This window comes from Geotrypetes seraphini, chromosome 6, assembly GCF_902459505.1.
Source record: "Geotrypetes seraphini chromosome 6, aGeoSer1.1, whole genome shotgun sequence".
NCBI classification, from domain to species: domain Eukaryota; kingdom Metazoa; phylum Chordata; class Amphibia; order Gymnophiona; family Dermophiidae; genus Geotrypetes; species Geotrypetes seraphini.
Genome location: NC_047089.1, coordinates 42,643,903 through 42,667,690, shown reverse-complemented (window position 1 = coordinate 42,667,690; position 23,788 = coordinate 42,643,903). Strand labels below are relative to the sequence as shown.

Below are 23,788 nucleotides of genomic sequence, written 5' to 3'. Positions count from 1 at the left end.
GAGCGGGGGGAGAAAGAGGAAGAGAAAGTGGGGGAGAGAGTGATTTATAAATGGGGATATAGGCAGTCCCTGGGTTAAGAATGTCTGACTTATGTTGGACTTGTACTTACAAACCAGGGTCTACCTGTGGGTTCCTCTTCCTCCCTTCCTGTCTCAATGCAACCCTCTTCGTCATCCTTCCCTCCCTTTGTGCTGTGTCCTAAATTCGTGCATCTCTCCCTTGGGTATTTACTTCCTCTGGTTGGCTCCCTCCTCCCAGCTGCACTTGTTTTTACAAAGTTACCAGCAGCGACTCCTGCACGCGGCTGACCCGGAAGCTTTCCCTCTGATGTCGGAAGGAAGGCTTCCGGGTCAGCCGCATATAGGAGCAAGTGTGGCTGGGAGGAGGGAGCCAGCCAGAGGAGGTAAACACCTGTGGGAGGGCAGGATGCATCAATTTAGGACACGGCACAGAGGGAGGGAAGGACGACGAGGGTTGCGTTGGGACACGGAAGGGAAGAAGAGGGTGTGTTGGCACAAGAAGGGAGAAGCAGGATCGCTTTGGGACACAGAAGGAAGGGTACAAAAACTTTGAAGGAAGAAAGGAGCGAGGGAGCATGGACTTGATACACAGAATGGAGGGAGCATGTTTGAGACATAGGATGGAGGGAGTGAATGAAAGATGTATGGGGATGAGAGGGAGAAATGTTGGAGATGGAGAGGGAACAGTGGGATGGATAAAGAACGAAAGTAAGTGTAAACCTATTTTTCTATTTAAACTACAGTATTTTGAGGACTGTTTCTTTAATATTTAATGTTCCTTAATGTTTTTATAGACTGTACTATACAGGATCCGAGTTACATATAAATTCAGCTTAAGAACGGTTTAAAAAACAGAACTCATTCTTAACCCATGGACTGTCTGTATTAAAAAAAACCCTTGCATTGTAACTATGGCAAATTGCAACCTGTAAACTGTATATAATGTATATTGGTATTAGATCCCTAGTATATGTCGAGTTAGGATAAAAAAACTTGCATCGAAAAACTTGTACTGTAACTATGTCAAATTCTAATCTGTTAACTGTGTATTATGTATGTTAACCTGTAACCCATTCTGACTCTTTGGAAAGAAAACAAATTAAATAAATAAAACATAGCATTACTATTCTGCAAATTGGCACTTTGCAAAATAAAATAACAGTCAGCTACAGTGTCAAAATAACTCAGAATTTAGGCAGTTGGTTGGGCTGAGAAGTTTTCAGCATCCCCTCATACCAGTAACTCATTCTGAATATGTAACTTTCTTTGAGCTCAGATTTGGGAAAGGTTTAAATAGGTTTAAAATCCACTATTAATGTGTATCTTCAATATTGTGAAAATAGGAATGTAATGCATCAGAAGCCATAAAAAATATGAAAACATTAGTCTGAATCGTGTTTTGGTGTACTTTCAACTTCATAGATGCACAAGAACTGGAAATCTTGGGTCTGGCAAATTTTGGAAAAAAAATGCATCTATTGCCACATAACTTTAAGCCCCGTTACTAGATTCAATCAGGGCCCAAGGATTTTGGTAATTCCCACCAACATTTATACTGTCTGAGGTGTGCTAAATGTTCTGCATTTCTTTTGGAAGACAATCATAGTATCTGCTCAGTCTGTTTAAATCCTACAAACTATACAATACATTTGGAATAACATTTTGTCCCAGATGGGATTTTCCTGTCATTTTCTGTGGCAGCACAGCCAGCTAACATAATAGATTTCCTGTCTGCTGTGTGTCTTAATGGGAGCCATTCAAGCAGATTTGATGAGCTTGGATGTTTTCCCCATTCCATACATTCCCAGCAGATTACTATCCAGGCACAAGAGGTATGATGGCTGAATGTGAAACAAAAATTATTAACTGTACACTGGAGCTAGTCTATTTTTTGTAACAGTTACAGACTGAGTGTATCAGTCACGTCTGTCATGTTTTCCAAACCCAGTTCAACTCCTATGGAACATTTGTGTTAAATTGTGTTACCAGATAGATTCCATTTACTGTGAAGCCTGATTGTAAAGTAATGACATTGTGCACTGCTGAATGAGAACCCTATGTAATATTACTATAACCCTCTGAGTCACTGTAACCCTATGTAATGCTGTAACACTGTGAATGTTAACTTGTAACCTGTTCTGAGCTCTCTGGGGAGGACAGGATATAAATCTAAATAAATATGTGCTAATGGAGACCTGCAAAAGGTTTGTGGTAAAGTTTACTGGGACAAAATTTTTTTTAAGAGACATGACTCCTCTCTTCACCCTTTTTTTTTTTTCCCTTCCTATTTACTCCCCCTCACACCTCTCCTCTTCCTTTTCTCCCTCTCCTTCCTGCAAAGCCTTTCTTTCATCCTTTACCTCAACTCCTGCATTAGAGAGCAGAGTGATCTGGATAGGATAGCTACCATCTTTGGCCCCTATGGCTGCACAGGGAGACAAGGCAATCTGAGCAGTGACTTTTTTTGAGTCCTAGCAGCCATTCCGCAGGCCTGTAGCCTGATGCAGTGTGTGCATGCCTATCATATACGTGTGCACATTTCTTGAAATGACAAAACACTGTTTCCTTAGCAAAGCAGCAGATGAATCCAGAGACCAATGGGATAGCTCACTTCTACCAGCAGGTGGAGATAGAGAAACTGATTAACAGGTGTACTTATTTGCTGGCACTCCTCCTGTCTCATCAGTATTCTCTATCTCCAAGCAGGTGGAAGTCGCTATTCAACTAGCTCCTGGATTCTGGCTGTGGCTGGAACTTTATTACCTCCTGTTGAGATTTTCTCTTCAGTGAGACTGCCATTCTGTTTCTCCTGTTGAGCTTTTGCTCTTCAGTGAGACAGGGGTGTCCGGCTAATCGGTGCCGGCTTTAGAGGTTACACTTGGGCCCCCCCTTGTCCCTGCCTCACCCTCCCTCCAATGATAGAGGGTCTGCCCTGGTCCCTATTTTTCTTCTTTCCCATTTAAAAAAAAAAAAAAAAAAGGGGGCCTACACAACTGACTTTTTGCCCTGCTCGTGCTAGGCAGCAGGTGTTGCCGGCGTCTACCGGCACTATCCAGTAGATTGTGAGTATGTGTTTTATTCTACTGGTCTCTGAACTTTGTGGTTGTGTGAAAGCTGTGGGTTTTTGACTATGGCAGTTTTGTTTTGTGGTGGAATATGTTTTTGTATCAGCTTGCTTCAGTGAGGTAGGTGGCCTCTGTATTCCTGCGCATAACTAAGGAGCGCTTCTTTTTCTTACCCTAGCGCTTGTGATGTGGGGTTGGTAGTTTCGGGGACATTGTTTCTTGATACTGCCACGGCCCGTGGGTAAATGTAACTGTGTGGCTCTCGATATGGCCGCAAATTGTGAGGACGGCTCCGGGTATGTTATACATTATCTGAAATGGAGCTGAATCGTTCTATAGCGCGGGTGGTGCGAGCTTGTGCTCCCCTACTGTTGGGAGCCATGCGCCTTTTCCCCTTTCCTCCCCGAGGTGTGTTTTGCATTTTTTATACGCGTCGGCTATGGGCTCCGAGTCCGGTGTGAGCGGCAATGTTCTAGGAGCCGGCCTATTTTTGCGCGAAACAGTCCGAGTTTGGGTCGCCAGCACTGCAATACTCGGGGAGTTATTCTGGGCGGCTGCCGTTCTCAGCGCGGGCCTCGCCGTCTGCTTTGCGGAGCAGTGTGCTGCGGTTTTGGCTATGAGCTCCCGGTCTGTTTTGTACAGCGCTGTTGGGGGAGCCAGCCGGTTTTGATTCTGGCAGGAAAGTGCCCGCGCTTGGGCCCCCAGCGCCGCGGGGTTCATTGACTCATGTCCTACAGCTAACTTAAGCGTGTACCACGGCTTATTTTTGTTTGAAATCAGCTGTGCCCCGTATGGCAGTGCTCCATTTGCTGTGGTGTTTGTCCACATGCTTCTCTTAACAAAAAAAAAAAAAAAAAGGGCTGTCCATTTATATCCCTAGGCACTTCCACATTAAGTTTCTGCCCTGAGTTTGGCTGCCTACGCTTGGTTTTGCTGCCTTATGGGTTAGCGAACAGCAAGGTGGAGTAGGTGTCAAGGGCGTGCCAGTGTATCATTCGTGTGGTTCATTTCTTCACTCGGGGTTCCGATAACGTGCGGCGATGTTGGAGGTTTCCTTAGGCCTTCTGCCTGGGTGCTGCGTCCGCCTGCTTGGGCTCTAGACTGGTTTCTGCGGGGTAGTTGCAGGAATTCCGAGTTGAGGGTCTCTCTTGAGGCCTGATGGTTCTTTTCTTCTTGCTGTGGGCCAGCTTGTCTGTGAAAACCTGGTGGCGCAAGGGTTGTGTGCTGGGTTAGTAACAAGGAGCTGAGGTTCAAGCCCCAGCTAAGGAGTAGAGCTGATATGGCTCCAAAAGAAGAGGCGAAGGTTCAAGTCTATTAAAAAAAAAAAAAAAAAAAAAAAAAGCTAGACGGCCTTCCGCTCTAGAAGCATGGTCTAGTGGCGGCTGATCCCTAAGGGCAAGATCCTCTGCTTGCGAGGTCGTAGGGTAGCTGGCACTGTATGCCCAATGAATTCTCCCCTTACGCTCTCTTTTGGAGTGGAAACCTGGTCTGTTTTCGGCCAGGTACAGCTCGTTTCTCTGGAGAGGCGTGTGCTGCTTCTGGATTACGCCGGGTGCGCCTTGTCTTTCCTTTGCTTGCGTAAAGCTCAGGCAGGTTGCTGAATGTCCTCATGCTCCCTTTCACATCGCAAGACGGTGTTCTTTTTCCAGGTTGACAGTTTTCTCATGAAGGAGTAGTCGCTTTACTGTCAGGTCAGGGAGCTGTGAACTTTTTTCAGGATGCTTGCACCTTTGCATCCTCCTCACGTTTCCAGAGTCTCTCTGTTTGGCGTTTCTCTTTGAAGTGTGGCTGGTCCTCGGGACAGTTCTTGTAGTTCCTAGGGTACCACTTATTAGTGGGTGGCCAAGATGGGGGCTTTGGGCAGGCTGGATTCCATTCGGCTGCATTAGTTTCTCAGGGTTACCCATTTCTGCAGTCAAACGGGGAAGATATTTACATTTTCTCTATGGCCTCTGAGTCAGCACTAGGTTGGCCTGCCTCTCTTGGAGCAGCGCTTTCGGTTTGGGTACATTCCATTTTACCTACCCAAGGGTTCGTTGGCACTGCCAGGCGATTTGTCTGATTTATGCGTGACTGCCTGCTTGATTCGGACGACTTCCAGTCGGGTCTTTTGACTGACACGAAGCGGGTGGTTTCTTTTCCTCAATTCTTTACATGCGCATCTTCATATTTGCAGTGCTCTTTTTTCCTATACTAGTTATAGGTATATCGGGTTGATGCTGTTATTCTTATAGGAGAGACTTGTATTTCTTTCCAGAGCCTTGAGTGTGGAGTCTCGATCTCAGATTGGCGTTCTTCGCTTACCATGGCTAAGAGTATGGGATTCTGTTCAGGTTCTAGCATCCATATTGCTGACCCCTCTGGGAACCTCGGCTTGCTTTCCCTTCTAACGCTCAGCAGCCGCTTTTATTCCAGTGGTTCTCGGTATCTCTGGGCTCCTATTAGTTGCTAGGCTTCTCCTGCATAGCTTTGTATGATTTGGGGGCTCAGAAAGATTGTCTTTCCAGGGCATGCCTCGGTCTTTCCTGGACTAGCTTATGACCACCGACTATTCCGGACTGTCGGGTTGGGGGGCTCGGTGGCTTCCATCCTCAGCTTCAGGAGTCTGATCTTCAGAGGCGACTAAGTTCTGGTTCCTTCTTCTACTCTTGAGCATGGTCAGGCTTCCTTTCTGGAGCTTCAGACCATTCTTCCGGAATGCCGCTGAGGGCCCTTTCAGTCAGTATTATGATGGGGGTGTTTCTCTGCAGCTTGGGCAGTAGGTGATGTACTCAGTTGCCAGGTACAGTGGTTGTTCTACTTCGATGGGTGGACCCTCATCTTTCTCTTCGGTTGACCGATCATTTTTCAGGTCAGGAAAAGAGTTTGGTTAGTCTTTCTCTCTGTGAAATCTGAGCATAGCCCATTTATTGGATGTTACTGTGTACAGCACTGCGTACGCTCTAGAAGTATAGACGTTAGTTATAGTGATATCTTCTACATCCTGGTTATTGGGAATTTTGGCTCAGGTGTTCCACTTTTTTTTGTGGTGGAAATAAGATCTCCTGGAACTTGACCTCATGGCCTCGTCTCACAATTCCATGCTTCCTAGCTTCTTAGGCGGGCACAGGAAGTGGGAGTTAAAGGGGGTAACAGTGTGGCTTCTTTCTTACAGCCATACCACCCTGAATGTGCCTGATCCCATCTGATCTCAGAAGCCAACCAGGATAGGGCCTGTTTAGTACCTGGATGGGTGACCACCTGGGAATACCAGGTGCTGTAGGCTTTAAAAAAAAAAAAAAAAAAAAACTCCTCTGGTTTCTCTTTTTCACTGTTTTCCCCTGGCTGATGATAGCTTGGATTTGCCATCTCAAGCTCGCTTTAGGGGCACAGTATTGGTACAATCTCTGGCTTGGCTGCGCCATCCTTGCTATGTGGATCTGTTGAGCCTTTCGACAGCCGGACTGAGAAGTTTCCTTTGATCTCCGACTTTGCTCTCCTTGATTGAGATCAACATGGATATTCATACTACTTTGGTATTACGACCTAGCTTTTGAGCAGTCTTGGCTGGCGTGTGACGGTAATGCGAAGCAGGTTGTTTCTTCTCTTATCCAGGCGCTACAGACGTCTTCTCCTGTGGCTTCTGCTTCCTTTTGGAGGTGTTTCCTTTCTTGAATACTTCTCAACAGTTGCACCCTTCCTGAGTTCCTTTTTAGCACAGGTATATTGCCGATGGCATAGCGTTCAATTCCCTTCAGCTTCAATTACCATTCTTGGCTTCTTACAGGAACTAGGTATATGGCCCTTCGCTGACTTCTCAGCTTCCTGTAGTTCAGTTCCTAAACAGAAGGCGGTATATTCATGCGCCTCTTAGAAAGCCCGGTTTGGTGTAATTCATTCACGTACTTCTTCTAAGTTACCGATGGCTTCATTTTAGCCTTGTCCTTTGGGGCTCTAAAGAGCTGTGCGGTTGTCCATGGGATTCCTTGTGGTCATGGCTTCAGCTTTGCAGTTGCGATGTTGCAGGCCTTGTTCAACGGGGATTCCTATTCCTTATTTCCGTCATATGGGGTGTCAGTTTGGATGGTACCACTATTCCTTACTAAGGGGGGTCATCCTTTCTTTTACATCATGCTCGCTTTTCCTTCCTTCTTCCTGGAGGGAGATAGTGGAAGCAGTACTTTTATTCACTGCATTTTTTTAAACGTATGTAGCGTTCTCCGCGAGATCGGTTTCTAACAACTGTTAGTGGTTTATATCTCCTTTTGGGATTCTTCAAGGGACGCCTCAGGCGTATGGCGGCGTCCGATGCCTACCTCGCTCAATGGTCCAGGAGGACATTCTTTATACTTGCCTGCTGGCAGGGGAGCGGGTGGCGATTGAACTTCATGACCATTCCGCTGGAGCGATGGCTGCTTCTTGGGCTCGGCCCAGAGGGTTTTTGCCTTGGAGGAGATTTGTCTCATGGCTAACTGGTCTTCCGAGAGTACCTTCTCTCCGCGTCTCTGCATGGATGTGCGGGCACATGCGATAGGGGTTTTTTGATGCTTCGGTCGTTGCGACGGCGGCGTTTGCTTCCCACCCAAATTACGGATTGCTTTGCTACATCCCATTGGTCTCTGGATTCATCTGCTGCTTTGCTAAGGAAGGTAAAATTATGTTCTTACCTGTTAATTTTCTTTCCTTTAGAAGCAGCAGATGAATCCAGAGCCCCACCCTTTCTGGTATCTGGTTGTCAGTTTTTCGTGTACGGCTTTTAGTGATTGGGTGTTGTTCATGATTGTATTCTGTATCGTTGCTGTTCGCGAGGTGTTCTGGGAAAGAAGTTTTTTACATGCTATACCTACTGATGGTTAAATGTGCTTGGGCAAGGAGCTATACTGATGAGACAGGAGGAGTGCCAGCAAATAAGTACACCTGTTAATCAGTTTCTCTATCTCCACCTGCTGGTAGAAGTGAGCTATCCCATTGGTCTCTGGATTCATCTGCTGCTTCTAAAGGAAAGAAAATTAACAGGTAAGAACATAATTTTACCATATTCTTTCCAGTCCAATAGAAAGTGGAGAGAAGTGACCGAGAATGTCTGAGGGGAAAATAATTATCTGTAAAGTTAACAGAATAGGATGAAACTTGAGTATATATAGGGAAAACCTCCAAGAAGACATACCAAGTTTTCTGAAAATGGGTTAAATTGGGGGTTCTAGAAAAATAAGCCCCCCCTCCCAAGGAAATTACCAAATACATATCTATGGAAGAGGGTATTCCAGGTTCCATAGCACAGAAACTTCATATAGCAGCTGTGGAATTCCCCCTTTCAAACAGTCCTTACCTCCAAAACTATCTTCGCAATTGCTCCAATGTGTATACATGCTTTGCTCATATGTGTAAGATATATTTATTCTTAAACATTGGAGAAAAACAAGTACCGTAGTTGTCATGCTTATATGCATTGAATAATCTACAGTTCTTTATCATGATTATGGGCACAGGATATGAATTGAGGTAAATTATGCCTATATACAGTAGAAAATATAGTTTGTACACATTTTGGAGTGCCTGACTCAAGTGTTTTTAATATTTTTAGGCTCATAGGGTGATTTTAGCTGGCAGTTTCTACGTGATGATACCAAAATCTGCAATAGAGTAGACACACTGGATGGTGTGAATAACATGAAGAAAAACCTGGTGAAGCTTGAAGAATGGTCTGAAATTTGGCAGCTAAAATTTAATGTTAAGAAATGCAAAGTTATGCATTTGGGCTGCAAAAACCCGAGGGAATGATAGTTTAGGGGGTGAAGAACTTATGAGCATGACAGAACTGCAGGACTTGGATATGATAGTATATGATGATCTTAAGGTGGCCCAATAGGTTGAAAAGGTGACGGTGAAAGCTAGAAGGGTGCTAGGGTTGCAAAGGGAAAGGTATGCAGTGTTCTCCCCAGAAATTTTTTCCAGCTGGGTGGCATGAAAAAGTAGCCGGGTGGGGCGGAGAAATTTGGTGGTGGAGAAAATTAAATGTGTACTATTTTTATTAGTTAATTTATTATTATTTTCCAATGCTCAATATGACTTCCATTTTTAAGGTTTGACACTTGTGCCAGAATATTTTTATTAAATTTAAGAAGTATCAAATTCTAGACGTGAATAATTAGATATTCGCCCTCTTTCAAATGTTATAGAGGTTTAAAAATGGGAAATGTGTTAATGAAGTCATTAGGTTCAATCTAGCCATTTATTTCTGCATGAATTTAAACAACTAAAAATAAAAGATAAATATAGTTCATTCAGTCATACAAGAAACGGCTCTACAGCACCTCTAATAATGTTTTGATCACTAGGTTCCTTCCTGAGATCTCCCACTGAGGATATGAAATAGATGCGATACCCACTTCCAGACCTCTTCCACATAATTTATGGAGAGGTGTTACTGAGTCTTGAAGGACACCTGCGTGATTGCACTACAGCAAAATAAAAAAAGTAGCAGATAAAGATCAAAGTGAGAGCTAGGGCAAAACAGTTTAGGTAAAGATGCAGGTAATAATTAGCAAAGTATTAAAAACTATTTTATTTTTATTTGCTTATAATGTCATTTGAAAGCTGCTTGATAATACAACTTTAATGTAATTTTTTATTGTGTGTGTGTGGGGGGGGGGGGGACAACACCTACATCAACAATAAAGTTAGAATAGGGTCATTAAATCCAGTGGTGTACCTAGTATATATGACAGCCAGTGCTGATCATTTTTTAACAACCCCCTCCTCTATATAAAAAAGTTACTTTTAGTAATAATTCATGAGTCACACAACAAGGGTGCACCTAGGAAAAGGCAGCATCTTAAACACTGCAGTGAGCACTAGAACACCAACACATGCATTGTAAACATGCCAGATCCTGCACAGTCAATTAATCCTGTATAGTCATTGCTAATAGAAAGCCATGTCCTTTTCATACACAGAGACAGATACACCCTCAACCAATATGAAATAATCACAAACTAAAATTAGAACTATGTAGACAAAAGTTAAACTGAACCAAGAAACCAGACTCTGCATACAATGCAACACCACAGAAACAGTGACACGTCCTCTAATATTGTGCAAAATATAAAGACAGTAGATGTAAATTTGAAAAAACTGCTACTTAACAATCGCAAGACTTGATATTGAAGACTGTTATTCATGCTGTTCTGCTGATCTGGCCTTAACATCATACCAAATTAAGCAAAGCATACCTACTACATGATGATTTAATTTAACTAGCCTTTGGACAAGTCATTTAGGTAAACAGGTGGTGTGGTCAATTTAAAAACAAAGGGAACACATTTGATCTTTAAAAGAAAAAAGAAAAGGGGAGTTGCAAGACAAAATGCATTAACCAAAAAAACAGCAAAAGAATGCAGTAACAAAAAAATGTTACTTTGAGTGCTGCTTGTTATAGGGATAACCAGGGGTGCCCACACTTTTTGGGCTTGTGAGCTACTTTTAAAATGACCAAGTCAAAATGATCAACCAACAATAGAAATTTAAACACAAAGCACACTGTACGCAGAGAAAATGTTAATTATCATTTATATTCCGCGGGTTTTCAAAGAGGTCAAGGCAGCTGACTTTATGCAATGTCACCTCAGTAACAACTATACAAAAAATAGACAGATATACCCCCTCCCTTTTTACTAAACCGAGATAGCGGTTTTTAGCGCAGGGAGCTGCGCTGAATGGCCTGCGCTGCTCTCGATGCTCATAGGCTCCCTGCGCTAAAAACTGGACACATTTTGATCACTAAATTGAAAATAAAATCATTTTTCCTACCTTTGTTGTTTGGTGATTTCATGAGTCTCTGGTTGCACTTTCTTCTTCTGACTGTGCATCCAATATGTCTTCCCTTCTTTCAACCTCCTGTATGCTGCTTCTCCTCAAGACCTCATTCCTTCCCCCAACTTTTTCTTCCTCTCTCCCTGCCCTCCTCAATATTTCTTTCTGTCTCCCTGCCCCCCTTTATTTCTGTGTCTTTCTCTCTCTATGCCCCCTTTCTTTCTTTCTTTCTCTCTCTATGCCCCCTTTCTTTCTTTCTTTCTCTCTCTATGCCCCCTTTCTTTCTCTCTCTATGCCCCCTTTCTTTCTTTCTTTCTCTCTCTATGCCCCCCTTTATTTCTGTATGTCTGTCTTTCTCTCCCATGCCCCCTTTCTTTCTCTCTCCCTGCCCCCCTTTATTTCTGTATGTCTGTCTTTCTCTCCCATGCCCCCTTTCTGTCTGTCTCCCTGTCTTTCTCTCTCCATACCTCCTTTCTGTCTGTCTCCATGCCCCCTTTCTGTCTGTCTGTCTCCCTGTCTTTCTCTCTCCATGCCCCCTTTCTTTCTTTCTTTCTCTCTCCATGCCCCCTTTCTATCTGTCTCCCTGCTCATCCCACAAGCTGCCGCCACCGCAATCGGGGAACAGGCCGCTTCCACCGCCGTTGCGAACAGGCCGCCGCCGTAAAGACACTGAAGCTCTGGGCCAACCAACCTTCCCCACCCGACATCAATTCTAATGTCGGAGAGGAAGTTCCGGGCAAGCCAATTGCTGCCTGGCTGGCCCGGAACTTCCTCTCCAACATCAGAATTGACATCAAGTAAGGAACGTTGGTCGGTCCAGCTCTTCAGCATCCTCTTTATAGGGTCGGGAAGCAGGTAGAACGGAAGACAACGCGAGTCTATCATGGAGCCCGAGATGGGCTCCGCGATCTTCTCATGTTGCCTTTGCGATCTACTGGTCGATCACGATCGACCTTTTGGGCACCCCTGGGGTATACGATCACTCAGCTGTAATCCTAATACAGTAAGACAAGATACCAACTCTCCTCCGCCTCAACACTAGAATTCACTTATCACTTTGTTCATGTACAAGCCAAGAAAATAGGTTGACAGACAGAGACAATACTTATGTCAATGAAAGAGCAACTGTACTAGGCACCATTTGCAGTTGTCTTCATGAAAGTAAAAAGAGCCACTGGGCAGTTCAACGGGTAGCACTATATTATAAGAATAAGCTTTTAAAGGAAAATATAATGCTCCCTCAAATCATATATGATTTGGCAGAAACTCAGACACAATATAACACCTCCATTCAACCTTAATAGCAATACTATCATTTTGTTTTACAATATTTCACATTATCAGAGGCAGAAAAAAGTTCATCTTTCTCAATCTTCTTCCCCTTTGCTTTATCCCTCTTTTCTCTGATTAAGTAACATAATTAAGAAACAATACAAAGTAAATACTGTACAACAACTTCTTGAACTTAGTACAGTATAGTTTCTTACCACAGGCCAAAACTGGATTGGGTGTTCACTGCCAAAAACTAACGAGCACTTGTATTGTTAACCCAATAAGAAACGTGTTGGGTTTCTTTCCTTTTTTTTTTTTTTTTTGAGGGGGGGGGAGAGGGAGAGATTTTCCAAATGTGAACATAAATTCCTCCAAAGGCTATTTCTTGTTTATAGAGCTTGTCACACCTCGAAGCCCCTTCTCCAGGGGGGGGGGCCTTCTTTTGCATTGTTACTTTTTCCCTCCAGTTGTGTTTCGTGCTCACCTCCTGCCTCCGCTGCACGGGCCCCACAAGTAACAGCAGCAGCCACCCGACTTTACCCAGCGACTTCGCAACCCCGCGCTACTCTACAGCAACATCACCTGCAACCATCCTCTGAGCACCTAAATCCAGCACGCTCCAGCGCCACCCTCTGCCGATTGGTCAGTCCGACAAGTTACCTAACTCAGTAGCCAATCAGCTACGCCCAGCTTCTTATAGGCCGTACATGTGTGTCCCATTGCTTCCCGTAAAAAGTCCAGTACGGGATACATACAGCCTAGGCTCAGACCGGCCCACCTTTTGTTTCTAACCTGCCGGGCGGTCATCTAAATTAGCTGGGCGGAGCGCCCGGCTAAAAGACCCTAGGGAGCACACTGGGTATGGCCAGTAAGAAAAAGGAGATATTGATACCCCTGCATAAGACGCTAGTGAGACCTCATTTAGAATATTGTGTACAATTCTGGCAGTCACACCTTCAAAAAGATATAAAAAGAATGGAGTCAGTCCAGAGGAAGGCTACTAAAATGGTGTGTGGTCTTCATCATAAGGCGTATGAGGACAGACTTAAAGATCTCAATCTGTATACTTTGGAGGAAAGGCGGGAGAGGGGAGATATGATAGAGATGTTTAAATTCCTACATAATGTAAATGTGCAGGAGTCGAGCCTTTAATTTGAAAAGAAACTCTGCAATGAGAGGACATAGGATGAAGCTAAGAGATGATAGACTGCAGTAATCTGAGGAAATACTTTTTTATAGAAAGGGTAGTAGATGGGTGGAACAGTCTCCCGGAAGAGGTGGTGGAGACAGAGACTGTGTTTGAATTGAAGAGGGCCTGGGATAGGCACGTGGGATCTCTGAAAGAGAGAAAGAGATAATAGTTACTGTGGATGGGCAGACTAGATGGCTATTTGGCCTTTATCTGCCTTATGTTTCTATGATTTTCTTATATTTTGATCATATTGGGGTAGCAGAAAATACTCTGACAGAAGTAGACCTTGTTCCCAGTTTACCATTACTATGTATGGAGTGTGCTTCTGAAGAGTTTCTGACAGGTCTACTAATGGAAAAGTATTCATGGACCAATTTCTTATCCTTCAGATTCTTCATTATGTATGGAAATACATATGATGAACCACGGTCACAATTCATGCACAAAGAATCAAAGAAAAATAAGACGGAGTCCTGAGATGCCATATGGTTCATCCTTCTGCCTCCAGGTAAGATCTGTTTTGTGTATCATCTCCAACCAATGTTTGTCGAGCCTGGTCTTAAAAATTGCATTTCCATCTTTATTGCCTCTAGTACCTGGCTACTTTATATTTTCAAGTCCTACAAGATATATGTAGTGCAGTAAGGACACACCCTACCCACACAAAAGTTCTACTTACTCACTCCTTAAATATACTCTTATTTTGTATCAGTTACATTTTGTATCTTGTAGAATAATATATTTGAAGTCTGTTCTTTTTCTTACCGAGTTCTGTACTGTAGTTTCACCTCAGACTAAAATGCAGAGTTTTGCATACCTTTCAGGTAAGTTCTTGATGTTTGTCTCCAAATGAACCCTTTGGAGCAAAATCAGGTCATGCTCACTTTTTGAAATATTTCACCTATGCACTGAATTATATCCTCTAAGGCCTAAAGACAAGAAAAACGAGCCATGTCCATACTGCATATACATGAATATAAGTCGATCCGAATATAAGCCGAGACCCCAATTTTACCCCCAAAAGGAGGAAAAATGGTTGACTCGAATATAAGTAGGGCAGCTTAATATTCAAGTACTCAACCTTGTCAGGCACTGCACCCAGCCCTCTTCCCTCCCTCCCTGTCAGGCACTGCACACAGCTCCTCCCCAGTCAGGCACTGCACCCAACCCTCTTCCTTCCTTCTCTCTCTCCCTTGTCAGACTCTGCATCCTGTTCCCCCCCTCCCTGCTGTGTACTCCTTCCTCCTCTAGTGGTACAGAAGTGCAGTGGGCAGGAGCAAGCTTTCTATGCTCCTGCCCCACTGTTAACCCGGTCAGTGGTGGCTGCTGCAAGATCGGTTTTCTTCTGCTGCCGCTCGGCGCTGAGCGGCTTCTTGACTGGCTCCTGCAAATTCTTGTGATTCATGAGAATTCACAGGAGCCAGTCAAGAAGCCGCTCAGTGTCAAGCAGATCGTGAGAATTTGCAGGAGCCAGTAAAGAAGCTGCTCAGTGCTGAGCAGGAGTGCGCTTGGCGCCTGCTTGTTGCTGCTCAGCGGCAGAAGTAACTGGATCTCATGGCAGCCACCACAGACTGGGTTAGCAGTGGGGCAAGAGCACGGAAAGCTCACTCTTGCCCACTGCATCTCTGGACCACCAAGGGCAGAGGAGGTAGGAGGACAGGGCAGAGAGGGGGGACAGGGTGCAGGGCTTGCAATAATTGTGGAAGGGGGGGTGCTGGCCCGAATTTAACCAGGACACCTATTTTGGGGCCAGTTTTTTGGCCCCAAAATCCCGGTTTATATAGAGTATATACGGTATACAGATTAACACTGATTCAGGCATTGATTTTTCTTTTTACTGAAATGCATACCTTTATAACGAAGGCAAACAACTCCCATTGTAATAAAGTGGATTTAACCCTCTTTTGTTCTCAGAGGCTCAATTGGGATATCATGTTTCCAAATACTCTCAAGGATAATTTTCACATTGCTAATTGGTTGCCTCTCTGAAGGGCTCAGGTCCTCAATATTTTGGGCTTCTGAACTGTCCAGTTTTCAGAGGAAAGAATAGAGACCTTGAAAAGAGGTGGTTCAGTTCCGGAGTAGGGTGATACATCTGCACTCCCCTGTTTTGTCCTTCCCTTTGTGGGTCTCAGTTTGTTTCTCTAGGTTAGAGAGCTGCACGGGGACGACGGGAATCCCGCGGGACCCGCGGGCATCCCGCGGGTTCCCCCTTTGGGTCACGGGGATCCCGTGGGGACGCCCCTAGGGTCGCGGGGATCCCGTGGGGACGCCTCCGAGGGTCGCGGGGTTCCTGCGGGGCTGGATGTACTCAGTCGCGCGGCTCTTCTCCCTACCTTCTCTGCTTGCAGCACAGAGCCGAACGGAAGTCTTCCCGATGTCAGCGCTGACGTCGGAGGGGAGGGAGGGCTTAAACAAAGCTGGATGTACTCAGTCGCGCGGCTCTTCTCCCTACCTTCTCTGCTTGCAGCACAGAGCCGAACGGAAGTCTTCCCGACGTCAGCGCTGACGTCGGAGGGGAGGGAGGGCTTAAACAAAGCCCTCCCTCCCTCCGACGTCAGCGCTGACGTCGGGAAGACTTCCGTTTGGCTCTGTGCTGCAGGCAGTGAGGTAAGGAGGAGAGTAGCCTCGCGGTTCGAGTGGCTACCAAGGGAGGGGGCGGTCCGCACAGCCGGCCAGGTCCCCTTACTTTTGTGGCACTTCCCCGACCGACCGACCGACAACAGCCCCGGTCCGACAATCCTCCCTGCCCTGTAGCCGCGAATCTAAATTATCTTCTTACAGCAGCTGTAATAAGGTAATTTAGATTCGCAGTTAAGGGCAGGGAGGTTTGTCGGACCGGGGCTGTTGTCAGTCGGTCGGGGAAGTGCCACAAAAGTAAGGGGACCTGGCCGGCTGTACTGCACCCGGGGCGGTAGAGAAGGAGTGGGGAGAAGGACGCTGAAAGGCCATGAGGAAGACGGGAGGAGGGGGGGAAGGACTCTGAAAGCACTTGAAGACAGAGGAGGGAGAAGGACGCTGAAAGCACATGAGGAATACAAAGGGGTGGAGAAGGACGCTGAAAGGCCATGGGAAGGGCGGGGGGGGGGGTGAAGGAATCTGAAAGCACTTGTGGAAGACAGAGGGGGGAGAAGGATGCTGAAAGCACATGGGGAAGACAAAGGGGTGGAGAAGGACGCTGAAAGGACATGGGGAAGACAAAGGGGTGGAGAAGGACGCTGAAAGGCCATGGGAAGGGCGGGGGGGGGAAGGACTCTGAAAGCACTTGTGGAAGACAGAGGGGGGAGAAGGATGCTGAAAGCACATGGGGAAGACAAAGGGGTGGAGAAGGACGCTGAAAGGACATGGGGAAGACGGGGGGGTGGGTGGAGAAGGACGCTGAAAGGCCATGGGGAAGACAGAGAGGGAGAAGGACGCTGAAAGGACATGGGGAAGCAGAGGGGGGAGAAGGACACTGAAAGCACATGTGGAAGACAGAGGGGGGAGAAGGACGCTGACAGGACATGGGGAAGATGGGGGGGAGAAGGACGCTGAAAGGAAATGGGGAAGAGAGAGTAGGGAGAAGACACTGGCAGGGAAGAAGACAGATGCCAGACTATGGGGGAGCGGAGAGAAGAAGATGGGTGCCAGACCAATTTGGAAGGGGGAAGAAAGGGAGAGGCACAGTAACAGAGCAAATGGAAGATGCAGAAGGAAGAGAGACAGTGGATGGAAGGAATTGAATGAGAACATGAGGAAAGCAGAAACCAGGCAACAAAGGTAGGAAAAGAATTATATTTCTTTTTTTTAATTTTGCTTCAGGATAAAGTAGTATATTAGTTGTGTTGATAAAAATTTATAAACATTAGAGGCTCTGGTAGAAACCCATTTGCAAAGTATGTATTCTTCCCAATTAATATTTTCAAATTAATAAAGTCTTTTTGCTTATTTGTAAATGGGTTTCTACCAGAGCCTTTAATTCAGTAGCATAATTAAATGAAATAACTATTTCTGAAGTTTATATGGACGGGCGGGGACGGAGGGGATTCCTCGCGGGGACGGGTGGGGACGGAGGGGATTCCTCGCGGGGACGGGTGGGGACGGAGGGATTCCTCGCGGGGACGGGTGGGGACGGAGGGATTCCTCACGGGGACGGGTGGGGACGGGTGGGACTTTGGCGGGGACGGGTGGGGACGGGTGGGATTTCTGTCCCCACGCAACTCTCTACTCTAGGTGCTGTCTTAGGCTCCATTTTGAGCTCCTGCATTTGGCTTTTATCGAGGACCTTGCTCTCAAGATGGTGTTCTGGTGGCCATCACCTTGGCTCAGAGGATCTGAGCTACAGGCCGTATCATGTTGAGATTCGTTTCTTTCTTTCTCAGAGGATTCAGTGTTCTTGCCTACGGTCCCTTCCTTTCTGCTGAAGGTGGTATCTCCATTCCATGTGAATCAGGAGGTCTGTTTGACCTCCTTTGGATCAGGGGGTTTGTCTCCTGCAGACCAGAGGCTATACAAGCTGGATATCTAGAGCAGTGTTTATTAACACGCGGCATGCGTACCTTTGGGGGTACGCAGACCGCTTGTTGGAGGTATGCGGCCTGGCCACCATTGCTGGGGTTCTCTCCCTGTTTGCCTCCGACCTCTGAAGCTGCTGTCGAGGATCCCTCCCTGTCTGCCTGCCCGGCTGCCGCACCACCCCCAAAGCCGACCCTGTTATTTCGTTGGAGCCAGACTGGCTCTCTCTTCCCAAAGCAGCACTCCGTGAAAGGACGCAGGAAGCGACTCACAAATCTACATAGCTGACCTGGAACCTTCTCTCCGACGTCAGAGGAAAGACTTGTGTGGCCAGTCACGTGCAGTGTGTGAATTTCTGCCCGCGCTGTCCCTGCACAGAGTTGCTGCTGGGGGAGGATGGAGTGAGTCCGGCTCCAACAAAGTAACAGGGTCGGCATCGGGGGAGGGGGGCGGGCGGGCCAGGCAGGGATCGACTTCTGTGGACGGGTCGGGAGAAGTGCGGGCGGGCCAGGTATGGATCGGCTTCTGTGGATAGGTCGGCTTCAGGAGAGGGGGTGGTGCAGGCGAGACAGGCAGAGATCGGCTTCGGTGGATGGGTCGGCTTTGGGAGAGGGGGGTGAGGGCAGGCGAGGTAGGCAGGGATCCCTGGAGTTCAACTTAATTTTGGAAGGTAGGGACACAGAAGGGAAGGAGGAAGGGGGTACTAATTTGGGACAGGAGGGAGATAATAGGAAGAATTGTTGGGCATCGGTGTGCGAGTGAGAGGGAAAGGAAAGTTGGGCATAAAGAAAAAGAAGAGAGGTAGAGATGCATGGGGAGAGAAGGATGAGAGGAGAAATATTGGATATAGTGATGGAGAGGGAGCAGAGATTGTAGTTCATCCCCCTTGCCTTCTGTATCAGTTATGTATTAGAACATATATAATTTGTATTCAATTGTATAAAAATGTTTTGTTTTATCCCCTATTTTAAAAAAATTTTATACGCATTGAAGTATATGATATTGCGTATACAACAAACCTTAATAAAACTTGAAACTAGATTGAAGGATGGAGGGAGAAATGTGGCATTGTGCTCGAGAGAGGTGATAGAAGGAGAAATGGGCATGGGTCTGGTGGGCAGTGGTGAAAAATGCTGCACATGATCTGGGGGATGAGAGGGAGAAATGGATGTGGCAGTAGAGGGGATGGGAGAGATACCTGGATCTCTCAATACTGATGGACAGTGAGAGGGAGACATATTGCCAATAGGGGTGGAGAAGAGAGAGGAAGAAAAGTTGAACTCATGGAGTGACAGAAAGAGATGCTGGTTGGGGAAGGGAATGGGGTCCGGAGGAGAGGGAGCGTGCAGGAGGCAGAAAGAGAGAGAGAAATATTGGATGCACAGTTAAAAGGAAATGCAACCAGAGACTCATAAAATCACCAGACAGCAAAGGTAGGAAAAATGATTTTATTTTCAATTTAGATTGAAATGTGTCAGTTTTGTGAATTTATATCTGCTGTCTATAGTTTGCACTATATTTGTCTATTTTTCTACAGTTGTTACTGAGGTCACATTGCATATTTTAAAGTCATCTGCCTTGACCTCTTTGAAAATCCCCCGAATATAAATAATTATTATTTCTATGCGTACTGTGTGCTTTGTTTTGTTTTTTAATTTTGTGGTTACCATTATGTATTAAGATTATATTGTGTGTGTATATAAAAAATAGATGGAAGAAATTGCATTACAGTTAGTACTATTATGGGGGTGGGGTTTGGGGCGGAGCTTGGGTGGGGGTACTTGGCTGATATTTGTTAGACTTAGGGCTCCTTTTACAAAGGTGCGCTAGCATTTTTAGCACATGCACCGGATTAGCGTGCGCTACCCGAAAAGCTAACACCTGCTCAAGAGGAGGCGGTAGTGGCTAGAGCGCGGGGCATTTTAGCGCGCTATACCACACGTTAAGGCCGTAACGCACCTTTGTAAAAGGAGCCCTTAGGGGTTACTTGGCTTGAAGTTGAGAAACACTGTTTTATGACACTCCTGTAACATAAGAAAAAAAATGACTCTATTTTGTAACCTTTTGTAGCATATTAGTTTTAAGAAATAAAAATTAAACATTTTTGTGCTGACCCGTGTCTGATGCAGGGTCATGGCAAGGTATGTGTATTTCTAATGTCTGCCAGATTGGTTCAGGGCCTGTAAATAAGGCCTGCACAGAGAGACTTAACTTGGTGTATCTCCAAGAAAAAAGGGTATGAGTAAAGGTCTTCAAGTTTATTTATTCATTTGATGAATCGCCTATTAAAATTGCTAGGCGATGTACAAAATCCATATAGAAAGTAATACAGAGAAACTATCATTTAACAATATAATTACGTAAAATACGGACATGAGGTGGTAGGGAAGAGTTAAAGTTTACAATCTTATATTTGGTAGAAAAAGGAAAAAACAAGAGGTAAGGGGCTAAAATCCAAAGCACAGTTAAAAGCATCTCTGAAGCTTGTTGATCTGCCAACAGATTACTATGTTGCTGTGTATAGTGACAGTATCTTTTATTGTTTCAGGTGAAAACAGTATTTAAAATGAGGAGCTGCAGATTTGTTGGCGCTCTTTGGAACTGATAAGATTATGAAGTGAAATAAAAGGAAGTCCGTGTGTGAGACTATGCTGGCAAGCAACTGATCGTCTTTTGATCTGCAATATTCTCCTTAATATATTTATGCTGACAAAAAACTGGGTTGATAATGAGGCCAAAGACATTCCCTGCAACAGTTTACCCTGGAAACAGCCGACAGAGGCTTCAGGTGATTCGGCAAGGGTTAAAACAGCCTTCAAAACCTTCAGGACAAGGGTTACCTGAGGTAGCAGGAAATGACAGTGAGATTCATCCTAAAATTATAGGAGGAAAAGATGCTGCTAGGCAGCAACAGCTGAGACCAACAGCAAAGTTTGGACCATACCAAAAAGCCCTCCGAGAGATACGATATTCTTTATTGCCTTTTGCTAATGAGTCAGGGATCTCGGCAACTACAGAAGTAAACAAGCAAATGCTCCAAGATCTGGTGAATGCAGGATGTGATCAGGTATGTTTTAGTTTTACTTTTCATTTTGAGGTATAGCTCTAACTTAGTGCTGCTTACATAGAAATCACAATAGTATTGCAATATATCACACTGAGTAGTTGTAGATAAGACTTCAAAGTAAAGCAGACAAGAACCCAATGCAGGCTGAAGAGAGTAAATGCAGGGAAAGGAATCAGGTGGAATGTACATGGATGACCTGCCCCCCTTTCCTATTGAAAAACAGGAGACTCTACCTCCTCAAGGTATAACAAAGAAAAGCAAAAGAGGCGACCTTTGGTGCTCAATCTTTTTATTCATTGTAGAGGTTGAGCACCAAAGGTCGCCTCTTTTGCTTTTCTTTGTATAATCAGATATGCCCACAAAGCACGTTAAAAGGAATTATCTTTTTATTACATTTTAAACAGATTGACGTATCCAAACATTGTACCCATAGAAATGTCTTTATTTTTATAAAGCAAATTAAAATTCATATTATTTTAATCTGCAACATCTGTGGTCTTATCCATCTCTTTTTGCCCCCTGTCCTCCCTTTATGTATGCTTAAAGCACACTTTTTTTTAATGCAGAATGGCTCAGTATTGAAATATATGATATTTGACATACACTTTTAACAGTGTCAGCAAGGGTCACCAGCACTGTCTGAGGATGGATGAAGGACACGAACACTGCTTACAGATCCAAGAAAGAAAATGAGTCCTAAAATAATGGTAGATTGATGGTTAGGGCACCAGACTGAGAACCTTAGAAGCCCAGTTCAATCACACTGTGATTCCTTTTGATACCATATGAATGAAACTTATGTTCACAAGCTACCAGAATGGTCCTATGCGGATTACAAAAATAAAAACTAGGCATTTCTAAGATGAAAATATAAATCAGCCAGATACAGTAAGTACCATATTTGCCGGCATATAAGACCATTTTTAAAGAAAAAAATACTTATGCATATGTACATTACCCCCCTCTCCTGTCAGGCTCTGCACCCAGCCCCCTCCCTACCAGGCACTGCTCAAAGCCCCCTCCCCTCCCAGGCTTTCCACCCTGTCCCCCCCTGCCCTTTTTGTCTGTCCTACCTCCTCTACCGCTGAAATTCCTGGTGGTCCAGCGGTGCAGTGGGCAGGAGCGAGATTTCCGTGCTCCTGCCCTGGTTGGTCGGTCACTGCCGTGGCTGCCCTGAGTTCTGGCTTCTTCAGCCGCTGAGTGACCGATCGGGTTAGCAGCGGGGCAGAAGCACAGAAAGCTCGCTTCTGCCCGCTGCACCTCTAGACCACCAGGGATTCCAGCGACAGAGGAGGTAGGAAGGACAGGATGCAAATTTTATAATTTAGATAATCATAATTTAGATTATTGGGTAATAAGTTGCACCCCTTATTTTAAGTTTATTTTGAGGGGAAAAAAAGTACATCCTATATGCCAGCAAATATGGCATTTCTTAAAAAGATGAGCGTTCAGCTTCTTTTGAAAATACATATAGAAAATACATATAGAGAAGCATTTTCGATATATGAAATCCAATCTTAGACGTTTTGCAAAAAGGTCTAAAAATAGAGTGAAAAATATAGTGATTTTCAAACCAGAAAAAGTCTCACTTTTTGATTAAAAAATAGCTATTTTTTAGATATTTTTGCTCAATGCATCTTTCTTTAGGTACTCTTTTAGGACAAAAAATATCAGATTAAAAATTAATGCAGCTTAAATTATTAGAACAAAAATTAATTATTAAATGGGAACATGATACATTGCAGAAATTATTAAAAACAAAAGTTAAATATAATGAGATTTCTTCTCAATTTGTAAGGAAAGATATGTTCTGTCGGCAAGTACAGTATTATGGAAATTCAAATAAAAATGGAAGATTATTAGCAAATTTTATTAAAGCAAAAAAAAGAAAATCTAAGATTATTGCAATTAAGGATAAACGGGGCAATACACACACTAGTAATGAAGATATTATAAAACAGTTTCTTGATTTTTATAAGGATTTATATACTTCTGATACTTATGAAAATAAAGAACAAGATGGTATAGAATTTTTAAAGGCATTTATTGGACCAAATATTCCGGATCATATAAAAGGAAGTTTAGAAGAACATATATCTTTAAAAGAAGTAGAATCAGCATTGAAAGCTCTTAGAGTTGGATCCGCTCCAGGTGGAGATGGATATACTGTTGAATTTTACAAAACATTTCAAAATATTTTATTACCTTATCTATTAAATTTATATCAATATCAAATAAATAATGGAAATATATCAGGAACTATGGCTGATTCTGTTATAATTGTCTTACCAAAACCAAACAGGGATCCGACATTGATAACAAATTATAGGCCTATATCTTTGATGAATGTAGATGCTAAATTAATTGCTAAAGTGCTAGCTATAAGATTAGCAAAAGCTCTTCCTTTTATTATTGATATACACCAAACAGGATTTGTTGCTAAAAGACACTCTTCACATAACACTAGATTAGCATTTCATTCTCTAAATTTAGCAAAAAATTTGAATGATCCAGCTTTTCTAATATCATTAGATGCAGAAAAAGCATTTGATAGAGTAGAATGGAAGTTTATGTATCAAGCTCTAGAATGGTTTGGTATAGGACCTGGTTTTATTAAAATGATTCAAACATTATATAGCTCCCCTGGAGCAAGATTAAATATAAACAATAACTTATCTGATAAATTTAACTTGCTAAGGGGAGTTAGACAAGGTTGTCCTTTATCTCCCTTACTTTTTGATATCGTTCTAGAACCCTTATTAATTGCAATAAATCAAACTAAGGGAATAAAGGGAATCACATTTTCTAATTGGGAATTTAAATTATCTGCATATGCAGATGATATATTATTATATTTAAGAGAACCAGAAGACACCATTCCACATC

At 44.2% G+C, this 23,788-nt stretch overlaps 1 protein-coding gene and 1 non-coding gene across 7 annotated transcripts in view; both read left to right on the top strand.

Moving 5' to 3' along the window:
* Positions 1–23,788, top strand: part of LATS2 (large tumor suppressor kinase 2) — a 55,356-nt gene that overhangs the window by 5,666 nt on the left and 25,902 nt on the right. For 5 of the 6 annotated variants that reach the window (XM_033949587.1, XM_033949584.1, XM_033949589.1 and 2 more), the window contains 2 exons: positions 13,731–13,849; positions 20,384–20,902. In XM_033949587.1, coding sequence (XP_033805478.1) covers positions 20,564–20,902 — 339 coding nt within the window. In that variant the 5' untranslated portion in view covers positions 13,731–13,849; positions 20,384–20,563. Of the gene's footprint in view, positions 1–12,727; positions 12,792–13,730; positions 13,850–20,383; positions 20,903–23,788 lie in introns of those variants that run through there. The other variant, XM_033949588.1, reaches the window with a different exon arrangement.
* On the top strand, positions 6,233–6,351 carry LOC117363222. Its single transcript, XR_004540000.1, has one exon. It is a non-coding gene; the product is annotated as a 5S ribosomal RNA (ribosomal RNA).